Source organism: Denticeps clupeoides, chromosome 13 (assembly GCF_900700375.1).
Source record: "Denticeps clupeoides chromosome 13, fDenClu1.1, whole genome shotgun sequence".
NCBI lineage: Eukaryota > Metazoa > Chordata > Actinopteri > Clupeiformes > Denticipitidae > Denticeps > Denticeps clupeoides.
In genome coordinates, this window is record NC_041719.1 from 6,102,168 (window position 1) to 6,117,477 (window position 15,310).

The 15,310-nt window shown below is 45.6% G+C and overlaps 1 protein-coding gene and 1 long non-coding RNA gene across 23 annotated transcripts in view; one reads left to right on the forward strand and one right to left on the reverse strand.

The window, feature by feature from the left end:
• The window catches only part of gramd1bb (GRAM domain containing 1Bb), a 77,217-nt gene that overhangs the window by 40,494 nt on the left and 21,413 nt on the right, over positions 1-15,310 (forward strand). Inside the window, exon 1 of one of the 22 annotated variants that reach the window (XM_029001770.1) lies at positions 4,067-4,527. The exons of 19 other annotated variants lie outside the window; for them this stretch is intronic. In XM_029001770.1, the coding sequence (XP_028857603.1) occupies positions 4,505-4,527 (23 nt within the window). In that variant the 5' untranslated portion in view covers positions 4,067-4,504. Of the gene's footprint in view, positions 1-4,066; positions 4,528-11,403; positions 11,426-11,514; positions 11,698-15,310 lie in introns of those variants that run through there. 2 more of the 22 variants (XM_029001768.1, XM_029001771.1) reach the window with 2 other exon arrangements.
• LOC114802644 (uncharacterized) overlaps positions 1-15,310 on the reverse strand; it is a 29,632-nt gene that overhangs the window by 5,660 nt on the left and 8,662 nt on the right. The gene's annotated exons all lie outside the window — the stretch shown is intronic.

Below are 15,310 nucleotides of genomic sequence, written 5' to 3' on the forward strand. Positions count from 1 at the left end.
TCATCTTCAGTGCTCTCACTCAGCACTCAATACATTGCCCATTCATCCTTTCCTTAATACGGACCAGTTGTCCTGTCAGAAAAGCAGCCCCAAAGCTGCTTGTTTTGGTCTCATCTGACCACATGACCTTCTCCCATTCCGTCTCTGGAAAACTTTAGATGGGCCTGGACATGTGCTGGCTTCAGTAGGGGGACCTTTCGAGGATTTTAATCAATGACGACATACTGTGTTAAAAATAGTAACCTTTGTTACTGTGGTCCCAGCTCTCTTCAGGTCATTGACAATGGGATTCCCTGTATTTGTTTTACATTCTGTCTCTCGCAGTTAATGTGTACCTATGGTGAAATTTACAGACCTCTCTCATCTTTTTAAGTTGGATTTAGCCCTGGGTGACTTAGTAATAATTTCTTTATACACAATCTACGCCACTCTGTCCAGAATCTGTATAATGTTTTTGTTCGCTGAATGTTGGTAGTAATCTGCCATTTTTTACACAAACTGGCATTTATTTTACAAAAAAAACTAATTTTAAACATGTCTTTGTGTGAGTGAAGCTCCTCGCCTGTTCAGTGAAGGTAAACACCACACATACAAACACTGCAAGCCCCACCCCCAGATGTCACTTTTGCACCTTATATTTATTTATACAAACATCAGTTCCAATTATAGTAAATTTGACTTGGCCAGGTTTGTAACTGAACTTTCAATGTTGTCTAACTCTTTATTCACTAGTCTCTGTGTTTTACCTAATGGAAATAGTTTGCTTTTCTGAAGTGGTATTTTAAAGGGAAAACTTTTATGTATCTCTTCCTCTTCCTCCGGCTTCTCCCGTTAGGGGTCACATTTACATTTACATTTTCAGCATTTATCAGACGCCCTTATCCAGAGCGACTTACAACCAGTAGTTACAGGGACAGTCTCCCTGGAGCAACTTAGGGTTAAGTGTCTTGCTCAGGGACACAAAGGTAGTGAACCTGGGAAAAAGGATTTGAGCCTGGGTCTTCTGGTTCATAGTCAAGTGTGTTACCCACTAGGCTGCTACCACCCTCACCACAGCATATAAACTGGTCATCGACATGCCAAAAGTTTTACACCAGATGCCATTCCTAATGCAACCCTCCCCATGGGACCGGCACCAAGACATACACTGTCACATGCTTTTACTTATCCTGAACTAAAATTTTTACCTTGTGTATCTGTTCTTTAACTCAAGTACACAGCTTCCGGTGGTTCTGTACTTTTAACTCACCTGTTCCTTGGACAGACCCACTTTGACCCTTTCTGGTCCCTCCATTAAAAACAAAACATTAAGAGATTTAAGACTGGTAAAAGTCTACAAAAGCATGTCTATCTTTATTGGTTGCCATGGCTACACAGAAGCCACTTTCCTTGACCAGTTATGTTCATTTTGTGTCTGATTACACCAGGACTTTGCAAAAAAAAATCTTCTTAACCTCTGTTCTCCCATTTCCGATGTTCTTTTATTCATGGACACGTGGCTATGAATAGTTGTTTGTGTGTTTGTGCAAAAGCAGGAGCACAGAGGACCACGTCTGTGAGGCTTTTGCCTAGTTCCACAGTCCCAAAACCACTGAAAGGCTTTTATAGAGCAGTGTGTAGAATATCTTTATTGTAAATGATCACAAGTTTTAAATGCATCTGTGCTATGTGTGTGTGTGTGCGTGTGTTTGTGTGTGACAAAGAGGGAGAGAAAGCCTAACTGTCCTCTGTTGTGCCTGTTACAGGGGGCGGGATCACTGGATGTGGCCACATATCCCCATTCTGACGACAAAGTAGTGTGATAGTCACCTGATCCCCAATGCTGGCCTCTCATTGGCTGTGAGAAATCAACCTATATCCTCTAAAAATAATCTGATCCAGTGCCTGAAGACTGAAAATACATCTAACAGTGATCCTCTGCGGTTATTGTAGTACATATATGTTAGTTGTTTTTTTTTGTTGTTTTTTTGTAGGATTATTTGAGTATAAAGGAGTGATATTGATATGCATAAAATACAAAGCTTGGAGTTCATGGCTTGAAGTTCTTGTGAAGCTGATTCCTTCCAGTCAGGTGAAATGAATAGCCTCCTTTGCATATTGCTGGATATGATGGGTCGATGGGTGTCTGCTGGAGCAGGCAGTTGTGGTGGTATCAGGCTGTAGGTCTGCCATAGGGAGCTGTCCTTTCAGTACCAAGCAGCGTACGGCACAGAGCTTCCAGACCACAAGAGCAAGATCTCTTGCTCCGTGGTGGCTCAACTGGTTTCCTGCATTACTTCTGTTATTATACTCATTTATTTGAAGAAGAAGTCTTGGGAAAGGGACCCCGGGGATTATTTACAACAAATCTAGATGTTTTACGAGTATATTTATTGAATACACATTGAATACTCTCCTCCTCTTTCCTCAACCCTGGCTGCTTTTTCTGCTTTTATGCCCTATCTTCCTGACCTGTCTGCGCCCCAATGTGATACTGTGTGGTTTATATGTATGGTTGGGTTGATGGCCAGGTTTCGGTAGTGCTTATTTAATATTGACATGGTATATTGCAACAGCAATAAAAGGTTCTCACCATCATCATGAGTCTGTGAGTCTCGCTGTGGCTCTTTGAACAGGGGGATTTATGTAGATGCTCCAGAGGCACAACTAGACACCAGTCTGGCCACCGATTTCCAGACGGATAACTCAGAGGAATATATATGTGTTTCATTCAGTGCAGCAGTACATGTATGACTTAATGTCTGCACAGTTGTTCTCATTCCCTCTGAAGCAGGCTTGACAAAATGTTTGTATTTGTCCTGCAGTCAGTGGTTCAAGGCTTATAGCTCCACCTTTGGATTCCCGATGCATGTAAAAGATATGGTTGAAAAAAATGTTTTTTAAAGTGTAAAAGGGGTTATCAAATGTCACACAAAGAGCAACAAATAAAGCATTATGTCAGTTATGGGAACAGATCTTCAGGGATTAGCAGGAAGGCAGCTGTCACATTTGGAATCTGGAGCCAGTGAATTCAAATTACAGTGTGTGCATGTGCTCTTTTACTTCTTTTTTATATCTCTGCTTATGCTGTTGCTGGTGTCGTGCAGAGCACTCTGCGGGCGTTCTGCATTATTGGCAGCACACCTCTGAGAAAAACACCGCAGATATGCCATCTCATAAACACAGCATCAGCCCTTACCCAAGCATGAGCACATCAGTACCTTCCTTTTAGGATTTGTGTTTTCATTGTTCACAACAAATAATACGACTGCCATTTAGTAAGATAAATATTTGCATAGTAAGGTATTCCATTATAATGAATAACAAAATTAGAAACCAAGACATCCACACACCTCATATTATTATTGTTATTATTTATTTTATTTACTGAATTTTATTTCTAATTTGGTTAAACCCTTTCTATCACAGCCACCACCCCACCCTGATAATTTCATAATTTAATCTCTAATAAATTATATATTGTGTATATAGTTTGGATATACATAATAAATTATTTTAGTACCTCATATATATATAAAATAAGTATGTTAATTAAATAGTTATTTATGCACAACATAAAAAACCTTAATATTTTAAAGAATGCTCCTTTTTATGAAAATTGAATGTAAATTGAAAAAGAGGCAACTAATGATTTTATTAGCTTAATCGTTTGAACTAGAATAGTGTAACAAGCTTTACTCTATCTTATCCTATTAACAATTAATTCCTGTGAAAAGATGTCACACATGTGCACCATGCTTGTCTGCATACAAACATATACAAGGCCGTGAGTGACACACTCCCCTGCTAATGCAGGCTTTTCCCAGTGCGGCTCTTGCATTAAGAGATTAGGAGGCCCAGCTGCTGACACTGATTACTGATTGAGGCTGACATGAGGGCGTGGCAACAGGTCCCTGTTAATCCCCCATCACATCCGCTCACTCCCGCCGGGCCCCGCAGACCCCGGCAAACAGACCCTCACCTGGAGAGGCCTGGCCGCATCGCCCTCCGCTCCTTCCTGAGCCACGGCCCGTCCCTGGTGCCACTGCCAGCGGACCCAGCAGAGGGAGCAGGAGGGAGGGACTGAGCGAGTGAGCGAGGGAGAGGGAGCGGGGAGGAGGGCTGAGATGAGCATGCTCAGTAGAGCCCCGGACTCAGCAAGTGCAGCTTCATCTGCAGCGTGGCTCGAGAGGCAGCGCGTGAGAGGGGAGGGAAGAAGCCGAGGATTAGGAAGGCGCGTGAGCTGCGAGGAGCAGTGAATGGGACGGCGGCTGAGAGCGGCCGAGCGAGCAGCCGAGAAGCAGCGCGTGACAGGCAGCGCACCGATGGCTGGCAGGACCGGCGGGACCGGAGCGAGGGGGGCCGCGTGTCCGTGAGGCCTGGCACCGAGCTGCTGCAGGCCGGGCTGCGGCGGACCGAGGCGTCCCACGTCGGGCTCCCTCTCCTCCGGCGCCATGGCCTGGGTCGAGCACGCCGACACACAGGGCTCGCACCACGGCACGGCCGACACACACTCACAGTACTAATGAGAGGCTTCAAACTCGCATGGTAAGTGTGTGAGTGGAAAAAAAGGCAACAAACCAGAGGACTGTGTGACAGAAAGGACTGTGTGTGTGTGTGTGTGTGTGTGTGTGTGTGTGTGTGTGTGTGTGTGTGTGTGCGTGCATGCATCTTTGACAGTGATCAGGGTACGTCTGATCTTGTATCACTCTGGACTTGCATAACCCCAGTGTGTTCATGTTGCATGAGCAAGTGAGAGTTTCTCGTCTGCGGGGGTGTCTGAACAGAGCTGGAGTCCACTGTAAAAATCAAATGTAAAATATTTTAAAATGTAAAGTTAATTTCTTGCCATAGGTCCTCAAAAAAAAAAAATTGTGTGCGTGAGTGTGAGTTGTATTTTTTAATTGGCTAATGGCAGTGGGACGCAGGACGATCTCTTCTCCCGCATTCTCACCGGCTCTCCGCCTCGCGCTGAACACGGCAAAGTCGCCTGCTGTTTCCCTCTCTTCTTTTCTATCCCTCGCTTACTCTATTCTTTCATGAAGGTGACATCTTTTCACAGATGTCTGGTAAACTGTGTATGTATATGTGTGTGTGTCTGTGTGTGTTGCATGCTCTTCCTTATATTATTTACTGCCTCGGTTCTGGTTCTGTTGTTGCATTATGTGCAGTAGCCGCTGACAGCCACTGACCACTTTCTGGATGTCCAGAGTCAAGATCTGAACACAAACTATAACATTTTATTACATATTTTAGAATTGTTCATGTTACAAAGGACTTTTTTTGTTCACTCATTACAGGTTTGATGCTTGATTTTAGCAAATATGTTACAAATACAAGGGGTTTTAAATAAACAAGAACTAAATAATAAATGATAGATGTTAAATATGAATATTTATAAAGGATGTATACAGTAACCAGAATAAGCCAACATTAAGTAGGACTCTCCTGAGTGTCATTCATAAACCTCACCAGATTTAGCAGCGGTGTGAGCTGATTTGTGGGTCTGAGTGCTGCCGCAGTTTTTTCTGGCTTTATTTTATACCTCTAGCTAATCTGAAGCATCGCATTGTTTTCCGCGATTAAATGCGTCGGCTTAAATCTGAGCGCAGCACAGGCTGTGCAGGTGACAGGGGAACAAATGAATGAATGGGTCGCTGCAGGGGTATTATGGGAAATGAGGAATCGGCCGTAACCTGCGATGAACCGCCACCATCGTAGCGGCAGCGCTGTCTTCCAGGATCATGACGGCCCCAACAGCAGGAGTTCTGGGGTGCAGATGAGATGATGTCGCCGGGAGGACGCCATTGTTGCTGGTGCTGCAATGCTACATGTTTCTGCTCTCTGGCTTGTTTACTAATGAGGATGATAGCGCTGACCTCTGTATGACCTTATACGCATCCCCTAAACCTGTGCCAGGGTACTTACTGCTGATCGTGCACTTGTTAACCGTTAGCAGGAGTTTGAGAGATGTCGATGTGCTTGTGTGTGTGTGTGTGTGTGTGTGTGTGTGTGTGTGTGTGCCAGGTTTTTTGTTGTGCTGTGTAAGATGATGCAGGATTGGCTGCTGTTTTTTATGATGTAATATGCTGGGGAGCTGCACAGCAGGACGGGGTTTCAAGCCAAAATATAAGATGCAGGGCTGGAAGCTCTCCATACCCTGTGTGTGTGTGTGTGTGGGTGTGTGTGCAGCATCTGAAATCATAATTGATTGAAGCCGTCGCCTTTGAAGGTCTGTCATGACGGCTGCAGCAGAATGAAACGATGTTGACCAGATAGGACATGTCCCACCAATTACAAGTCATGGCTTTGGTGACCTGCCTCAGGCAAGGCCCCCTTTACACCGAGAGCGCTGCTCGTGCTCTGCGTTCGGCCCGCTGCCTCCCGCTCTCCACGGCCGCATCTGCCGTGCCGCGGGAGGGGGAGATAACAGGGGAAGTGCGAAAGTGTTGCAGTGTCCTACTTTAAGACGTGGACACGTTGCCGCGCAGCATCTGGCTGAGATCGCAGCCTACAACACGTGAGAGGAGAGCCCCTCCCGTCCCAAAAACACACACGCTTTCCCTCTTGTGCTCACCACTTCCGGACGTTCAGGATGCTGTCTCCACGTCTCTTAAACACAGTCATTATATAGCCGTTGTCACCTCTGTCTTTACAGCCACCGTGGTCGCTAATTTCCCAGGGGGCTTCCCTCCCCGCTCTATTATTAGCTGCCGCACTACGGCTGTGTTTGATTGGTTAGATGACTGATGACACCGCTTGATTGGGATGCACTGCACAGCAAACACGAATAATGCATTAATACTGTGACGTGATCGTCACAGGGCCTGGATTGGGGGGATATTAAGGGCTCTGCCCATGTCCATCAGCAGTGAGTTACATTTTTCACGGGTTTTAGGTAAATAAATGTTTTCACAATGCATAGTTTTTCAAACTAAATAGTTAAAGCTATTTTAGAGAGACAAGCACTGTCACATCTCAAAATTAAACGTAACTTTCTGCATTTCCACCATAACATGTGGTTCGTCCACAGCAGTTTAACCCGCTGGATGTTTAATGTAAATTTTCTAGCCACCGAAACCACAATATTTTGTGATAGTCTTTACACAAATCTTGTGGTAATCTTACAACCATGGTTCAAATTTCCATTTCATAAGATTTTATAGATTTGGGGGGGAGCTGAAACGTTAAAACATCGTAATCCCTTCCCATCCCAGTTTTTTAATATAGGGTGGTAGTAGCCTAGTGTGTAACACACTCGCCTATGAGCCAGAAGACCCAGGTTCAAATCCCGCTTACTACAATTGTGTCCCTGAGCAAGACACTTAACCCTAAGTTGCTCCAGGGGGACTGTCCCTGTCACTACTGATTGTAAGTCGCTCTGGATACGGGCATCTGATAAATGCCGTAAATGAAGTATTGAACTGAAGTATTGAATCTGAATTAACTGAAAATTCATCTAATGAATTGGAAACAAATTGAACTGTGCTACAGGTATTTGCAAGTAGGCCATTTCCAAATACCATTTTTGGGCTGTGGTGTTTTTGTTCTAATTAAGTTAACTTTTAATTTTTAAAGCATTGTTCTCTGGTTTTATCCAGTTTGTGCTTATGTAGTTAATTAAGCCTCCCCTTGGCTATACCTTCTGTATCGTTTAGGTGGTTTTCATATCAGAGGTTTAACATGAACCTACTTGAGGAAAGACATGATGGACAGAATGGACAGACATAATGGATGGTAACGCCCACTTTTGATGGGTCAGACTGACAGACGTAATTGCTGATTTAGAATGTTTTATTCTTGCATCTCAAATAGGTCGTAACAGTTTATTATTTAGTAATTGATGTATTTATTGGTGGTAGTAGCCTAGTGGGTAACACACTCGCCTATGAACCAGAAGACCCGGGTTCGAATCCCACTTACTACCATTGTGTCCCTGAGCAAGACACTTAACCCTAAGTTGCTCCAGGGGGACTGTCCCTGTAAAATACTGATTGTAAGTCGCTCTGGATAAGGGCGTCTGATAAATGCTGCAAATGTATTTATCTATGTAATTCTAGTACGCTTAGCCCTTCATAAGAAACGTGTGTAACCATTTTTTTCTGTTTTGTTTATGTGCCTGATTTACATAATACAGGGTATAAAAAGTTAATATAAAACGAGGCCATATTTATGAGACTGTTTGGTGGCATCATATCTAGCAAATTGAAGTTTCAGGAGTTGGTATCATGACAGGTTAGAGAGTGATGGGGTAGCCTGCGTGGCTCTGGGGCTGTACGAGTTCCTTTCTCTTGCCCATCAGCATGATAGTTAATGGCAGACTGCACGCCAGCGATGCCTGAAAGGCTGATGTGTTTTTTCACAATACTGGCCGCGGCATCGCCCGGCCTTCCCAGGTGAACCTCTGCAAGCTGTCGCGTGTTTGCCCAGTGCCCAGCCTTTTGTGTCTCTGCATGAGCTGCAAAAGACCATTTCCAAAAGGCTGTGTTTGTGTGTGGGTGGTTGGTTGGACGCACATCTGTTCACGAGAGGTTAAAGGTTATGCCGCTCAGGTAAATATCAGATATTCCAAAGAAAAAAAGCACTGTGTCCCATGAAGCAACTGGTGGTAGAGTCTTGTTTTTCAGTCACGCCACGTTTCCATGGTTAAGCAGGATGACAGCAGGTGTAAGTGAACGTGTCCTCTGCTTTTAACCCCATCACCCTTGGTGAGAAGTGGGCAGCCATGACAGGCGCCCGGGGAGCAGTGTGTGGGGACGGTACTTTGCTCAGTGGCACCAATTTGACAGTTCGGCCCGTGTCCTTACCCGCTAGGCCACCACTGACGCCCACCACTGCACCTTGCGGCACGGTGACTCACAGTTCCCTCTATTCTGCTCCCTCTTTAAAACATTTCAGTCACTTTCCCGGTACCGCTCAGCAGAGAGCTGACTGTGGGCGTGCTGTGTGTTAGTCTAGATGCATAAATATCCGTGGTTTCAGCATCACAACCTCTGAGGGGCTATAAAAATTATTAGGAAAAAGGCTCTAAATGAAATGTAAAAAATTCTCTGTACAATTTACATGGAGGCACAGAAAGCCAGGCATTCTGAGGTTTCGGAATCTCTTTTACATTTTCTATGGCAGTTTTGCTGTTAAAATGAGCATCCATGTAAATATAACCAGCATCCAAGTGAGGACCTATTGTCTGAGTCATGCACAGTCATGATTACATTTCACTTGCCTCCATAAACAGGCTTCCCCCCACGTTGCTGGTTGAAACTGGGAACCAGTGCAGTGACCAAATGGCAGGATGATGAATGGTCTTTGCCTTTGCCCTGGAAGCGCGCTCGACTGATTGATTATGGTGGCTGACCCGGGTGTCAGTCCCATCAATAGTGCACTGGTGGCAACAGCAGGGACATGGAGGGGTGAGGGAGGGGAGGGGGGGCTGTTATTCCAAGTTTTTTTTTTTTTTTTTGCTGGCGCGGCATCCCACTTTCCGTCCAGTCCACTACAGTGATCTACCCCGCCGAGGGCTTTCTTCGTTCCCTAGCAGTCTTTCTCCTGACCCCTGCATGACCCCACATGTCTCGTATTCACAGCCACGTAGACACGGCCAAGCTTTTCCAGCCCCTGAACTTCATAGTAAACTCTTCCCAAAAATACATATACGGACTGGCTCTCTGTGCAGAAAAATACGAAATACTAAACCTTTCTACAGACCAGAAAACAAAAGTAGAGGAACCATATTACACTATACAGAGTGGAGAAATGGGGATTTACCTGTTGCAAAAGCAGATTAGGCATGTAGCAAAAGTTGTTTTATATATTCATTTGGGCGCACACTTTGTTGGGAAAGAATTCCTGATTTTCCCTAACGCCCAGGAACGGGGTTTCTTAGATGAAATGCCTGCAACTGACCTCCGTTTTTCCATCATTTATGAATAGTCAGGAAATTTCCATGAGGAACAGGGCTGTTCACAGCTTGGTGTCAGATCTTCATCAGCAAGTAATGTTCCGGTCTTTAGAAAAAAGCCTTTTTTGGGTTAATGTCTCAGCCGTAATTGGCCTCATGGGAAGGTATAAAAACCACCTGACTCTTTTGAGTGCTGTTCTTAGTAAATAAGTTCTAGATAAAAATATAGATTAGATCATTTGATATATATTTACATGTACAAAACATTTTTTGCATTTTGCAGCACAATTTAGTAGCTGCATTATTAATCTTGATGTTGAAGTTCCGATAACAGAGTAAAAATTAAAAGAAACCCCTCGTTGTCAATTTTTATGGAACATGCCTTGTTGTATATAAATAGATTTTTCAGTCATTTTTTTATAATTCACTTTCCCTGTCATGAAAGAATGAAATTCCATTCCGTTCTTTTGGCCTTCGAGCTTTAGAGCAGCCGTGGTGTTGTTTTTCAGCACCGTTTTTATAACTGCACCATAAAATCATCTAACAAGAGCTGCAGCCAGCACTTCCATCACCAGGAGTTACTGCCAATAAAAGCGTCAAAATGTTTTAAGTGCATTTTGACCGATTGCGCTCACTTTCGATACGTTGCAACGGTGGAGCAATCACTCAAACACACAGGAGTAAGTTTGTGTCCGAGTTGATCTGCCCGGGAGCACGAACCCACTGGTGAACACCGAATTGGCAGATTTACACACTGAAACTGGCAAATGCCTTCAATCTGCTAATACTCTTTACTGGTAAATACTCGCCGGCTCCGTTCCCAACAAACTTGTTGTTGTTGGTGACCAGCTTTCATAATCAGAAGTGGCCTATTTTACTGGCGTCAAAAGTTGTGGATTTGTTGCCTTTTATTCTGCCCTGCAACCTTAAATGCTAATTGATTTATTATTGTTTAGTTGTTGCATTCTTAACAATTTTAATTGTTTATATGTAATTATTAGTCAAACTTTTATTTAGCACACTATTATTTTTAGTCATTAGTCTTGTGAATATTTATTTGCCACATTTACAGTGGGACACCCCTGATTTTGAAAACAAATGTGCCGATTAATAATGTTCTTCGTGATTCCATAGTTTCTTGCACCACAAAGGCACAATTAATGAAACCTAGTTGATTTTCAAGTTGCCACTGATTAAAGTAGTGTGTTGTGCTGTGGTGTGTGTGTGTGTGTGTGCAGGTCAGGGATGTTGAGCTTTTGTGGGGAGTCCAGGGTAAAGTGAGCGGTGATGATGTCACCGTTCACCCCACTCCATTCTACAGCAGCATGAATAATAAATCACAAGATAGTCTAGCTGCTGCACATCTCACACCACTTCTCTGCCTCCTTCGTTCTCCATGAAATGTCCCAGTCACACCCCCTTCCTATTCTTTATTTCTCCGCCATTGCTCGTGTTTTTACATTCTCGCTCTCCCTTCTCTCTTTCCGTTCCCCTGCCGGTATCTGCAGACACTGACGGCTGGTTGGCTGTGACAGCAGAGTATGCAGCGTGAGTTAAGAGGAGCAGAGGCTGGGAAGGAGGGAGGGGGTTAGAGCACGAGGGAGGGAGGGAGAGGGAGGACAGCACCAGAAGCGATGGGCAGCGGCACGGGGAGCGCGGGCAGCCGTAGCCACAGGGCTGTTAGCCTGCAGCGGCAGCGCTACCTGCCGTCTGGAATGTTCCCCTCATCCTCCTCCATCCTCCTGTCCGCCTCCATCTTTCCCTGCGTCCATGTTCTGAGAGGTGTGGAGCACAGCGGCACCGTGCTTCATGGCTGCCAGGTTAGTGATGATCGTGTGTGCTCCTGCTCTGTTCTTGTTCTGCCACGTGCTGGTATTCCTACGGAGCTCTTTTCCTTCACATTCTCCATCCCTCGTCCATCCTTCCTTTTCTGTGGGGTGAAGGGGGCTGGGCATGTTGAGAAGGATCATTCTCGTCGTGTGTATGCATGTGTGTTCAGCTGGAGACTGGACTGGGCATGTGTTGCATGGGTGTGACTGCAGCTAGACGTCTGATTGGAGCCGAACCCCCAGAAGCTGTTCCCCCGCTTGTAGCCCGTCTGAAACGCTGAGTGTGTGGGTGCACTTCGGTCTCCCATTTTGTTTGCCAGATGGAGAGATTATTGAGGGTCGGCCAATGCCGCTATGAATGCAGAGTCTTTCGGAAAAGCCCGGAACTGTGGCTGCTGGGAACTGGAGCGTGAATGTTGGCTTCGATGGGTAACAGCAGACAACTCAGTGGTTTTTAAAAACACTGCAAACCCAAGGCAAGGTTTCACACCTTATCATATGCATTATTTGTACAGTTGTGTACACACTACACAAACACATTTCTTGTTTAATTAGAAACTTGTACTTTATATGTCTCTTTATCCATCTGTTGAAACATAAAGAAATAAACACGCCTGTTATAACACTGTTATTTAACGGTTATTAAATTGACTATAGACTCTAGATAGATAATAGATGTGTGGTAGCCTGCGTTGAGTCTTCCACCTTGCTGTGCCGCTGTCGTTCATGCATTATGATCCATGTTTGATCTTTAGTTTTGCTCCCATGATGCCTCAGTACCCCCTTCCCCCCTGCACAGATAGTGGGAGCTTCCTGAGGGCAGGTTATATTTAGATCCTCATGCTGAATATTTCAAACTTTCTGTGGCAATGTTGCTGTAGCAATGTGCATTTGTCTCTTGTTTTTGCCGCCAATTTAACCCTTCGCTCTAGCTGCATAATGGGGGTTCGAGACACATTTCCTAATCAAAGAGATGAAGATGCCTTAGGCACTGGTGTGTTGGCTTGAGACAGCTGCATTTCGCAGTGGAGGCTGCCACCCCCAAAATTCAGAATTCGTACGCCATCAGCTCGAAACCCATACGTGTCTTATGTTACGTTAGTGATGTTTTCGTTTTTTTGGTTTGCTCTTCTCAGCACGCGATGGATTCCAAACCCACCCCAAAATGTGGTGTCTGTTCCCATGGCAACCTCATAGGCTCAGCCCCGTCTGAAAGCTGTGTGACGTCTGCAGCACTGCCGTATATTCTCCGAGCCTCCGTTCATTTATTGTTGTTTGACCGTTCATTTATTGTTGCCTCTGGGCCTGAGCATTGTGATTTTTTTTTTTTGTTTGCTCATTGATAGGCATTCCTGTTGTGAGTAATATTTGAGGAGAAAATGGTTTGGAATCAAGCCATATGGGAGTCCATAAGCTTTTCAGTCCTCAGTTATTGGATAAATCGCAACAGCCCGTGCAATGTTTTTAATAAGTTATTGTCACGACTGCTGTGTCACCACCGGGCCTACGAATGGCACACGAAGACCCAGAGCGATGACAACCCGGAAGCAGAGACCGCCTGGTTCAGGGAGCCAGATAAAACATCTGGAACATTGCTCACTCATTGTAGACATGTCTCTTTGCTGCTAAGCCCTTCCTTACCTTGCTGATTGACTCTGCTCCACGCTGACCTCCTCTCCTGGACTGTCCTTATCTGTTTTTGTCTGCCTCTGATGTTGCCAACTGTTCGCCCCTCACTCTCCCACTCCACCTGATGCCTCAACAGCCTGCCATCTTTGCCTACAGCAACGTCATGGTAAAGCCGGCTTTCTCTGTTTTTCTAAGAAAGTGCTGTTCTTGGGATCAGGGCGTGTTTTTTCACGCCAAGCCCCTCCATCTGAACATCGGAACCCACCGCAAGGACTGCTGTTTTCTTTCTCACAGCCACTCCCCATAACCCTGGCTGGCTCTGCACAAGCCCCACATCCCCTGGACCTCCAGAAAGGTCCAGCAATGGGGCAAGCAGAGCACGGCCCACCACTAGAGGTACTGACACCCTGGACCCTGTCCCATCGTATCCATGATGTCGCTGCACTCAGACTAGGGGTCTGCCCGTGCAGACCCCAAACCTGCCAGGGGTCCCAACCCGATACCACGACCTGCCTGCTGTCTTTCACAAAGATATGGGGTCACCATGATTCACTGACTGGTCACACTGGCGTCCATGGGACCCAAGAACTATGTCTGTCCAGAGACGTCACAGAGTTCTTCACAGACTGCCCCACCTGTGCCACCCACAATGATCCCTTCTGCTGCTACCCCAACCACATTATCCCTGGTCCCACGTCAGCCTGGATTTCGTTACTGAGCAAAACCACCATCCTGGTTCTGGTGGACCACTTCATGAAGGCAGCTTGGTTCACCGGTCTCCCCATGGCCTCCCAGAGGGCGGACAGTCATTCAAGAGGTGGTGCCTCATCATGGACCCCCCGCTGACCGTCTCTCTCATGCAGGCCCCCAATTCTTCGCACGCTTTTGGCGTCAGTTCTGGAAACAACTGGGGGTCTCAGTCAGCCTCACATATCTTTCTCGGGCCCGGGCCCGCCAGGTCACCGCTGAAGTAACGAGGAGCAACGGTACTGCACCCACGTTGCTCACCAAAGTTTGGGGCAGTGGTGGCCTAGTGGTTAAGGAAGCGGCCCCGTAATCAGAAGGTTGCCGAATCCCGATCTGCCAAGGTGCCACTGAGGTGCCACTGAGCAAAGCACCGTCCCCACACACTGCTCCCCGGGTGCCTGTCATGGCTGCCCACTGCTCACTCAGGGTGATGGGTTAAATGCAGAGGACAAATTTCACTGTGTGCTGTGCTGCTGTGTATCACGTGTGACAATCACTTCCACTTCACTTATCTAACAGTCGGGTCCTGCTGTCGCTCTTCTGAGACATAAACACTTTGTACCACAAACCCCAGCACGCCAGGGATATCACCCACCTGTTTGACCACATCTGCTAGTGCGTCCATCAGTCCAGCCTTTGAAATTTCATGTAATTTGTCTATGCCCAGGGTCGCGCACGGTGGCATGGTGGTTGTTAGTTATAATCCCAACTCCGACGTTGTGTTCGAGGAGTTTGCATACTCTCCCCGTGCTGTTGCGGGTTTACTCCTGATTGCAAACCCATCCTGCCGTCCAAAAGCATATACACTAGGTGGATTGGCGACTCTAAATTGACCATAGGTATGAGTGTGTAAGTAAATGGTGTGTGAGTCCTGTGGTGGGTGAGGCCGAGACCATGAAAATGGGTTACTGTTAAGGATCTGTGTAAGACAGTGGTTTATAAATTTAAAAAGTTATATTTTCATTGTACATATTGTCACTTCCAGAAGGTGGCACTAATGTGTGCCTAGCTTACTGCATATTACACTATGTACACTTTCATGCTTGCACACTGACATTCAAGACAGATCCATTCAGAATTTGCCTTCATGTTAAAATTGCCAACTCTGTGATGGACTGTGGCTCAGTGATCTTTTTCTGTGATTGTTAAGTGAAAAGATGAATCTTCAATCATATTCCTAGTCTAAAAGTTCCCACTGGTTAATGACCATCCTTTTTTTATTATTAGT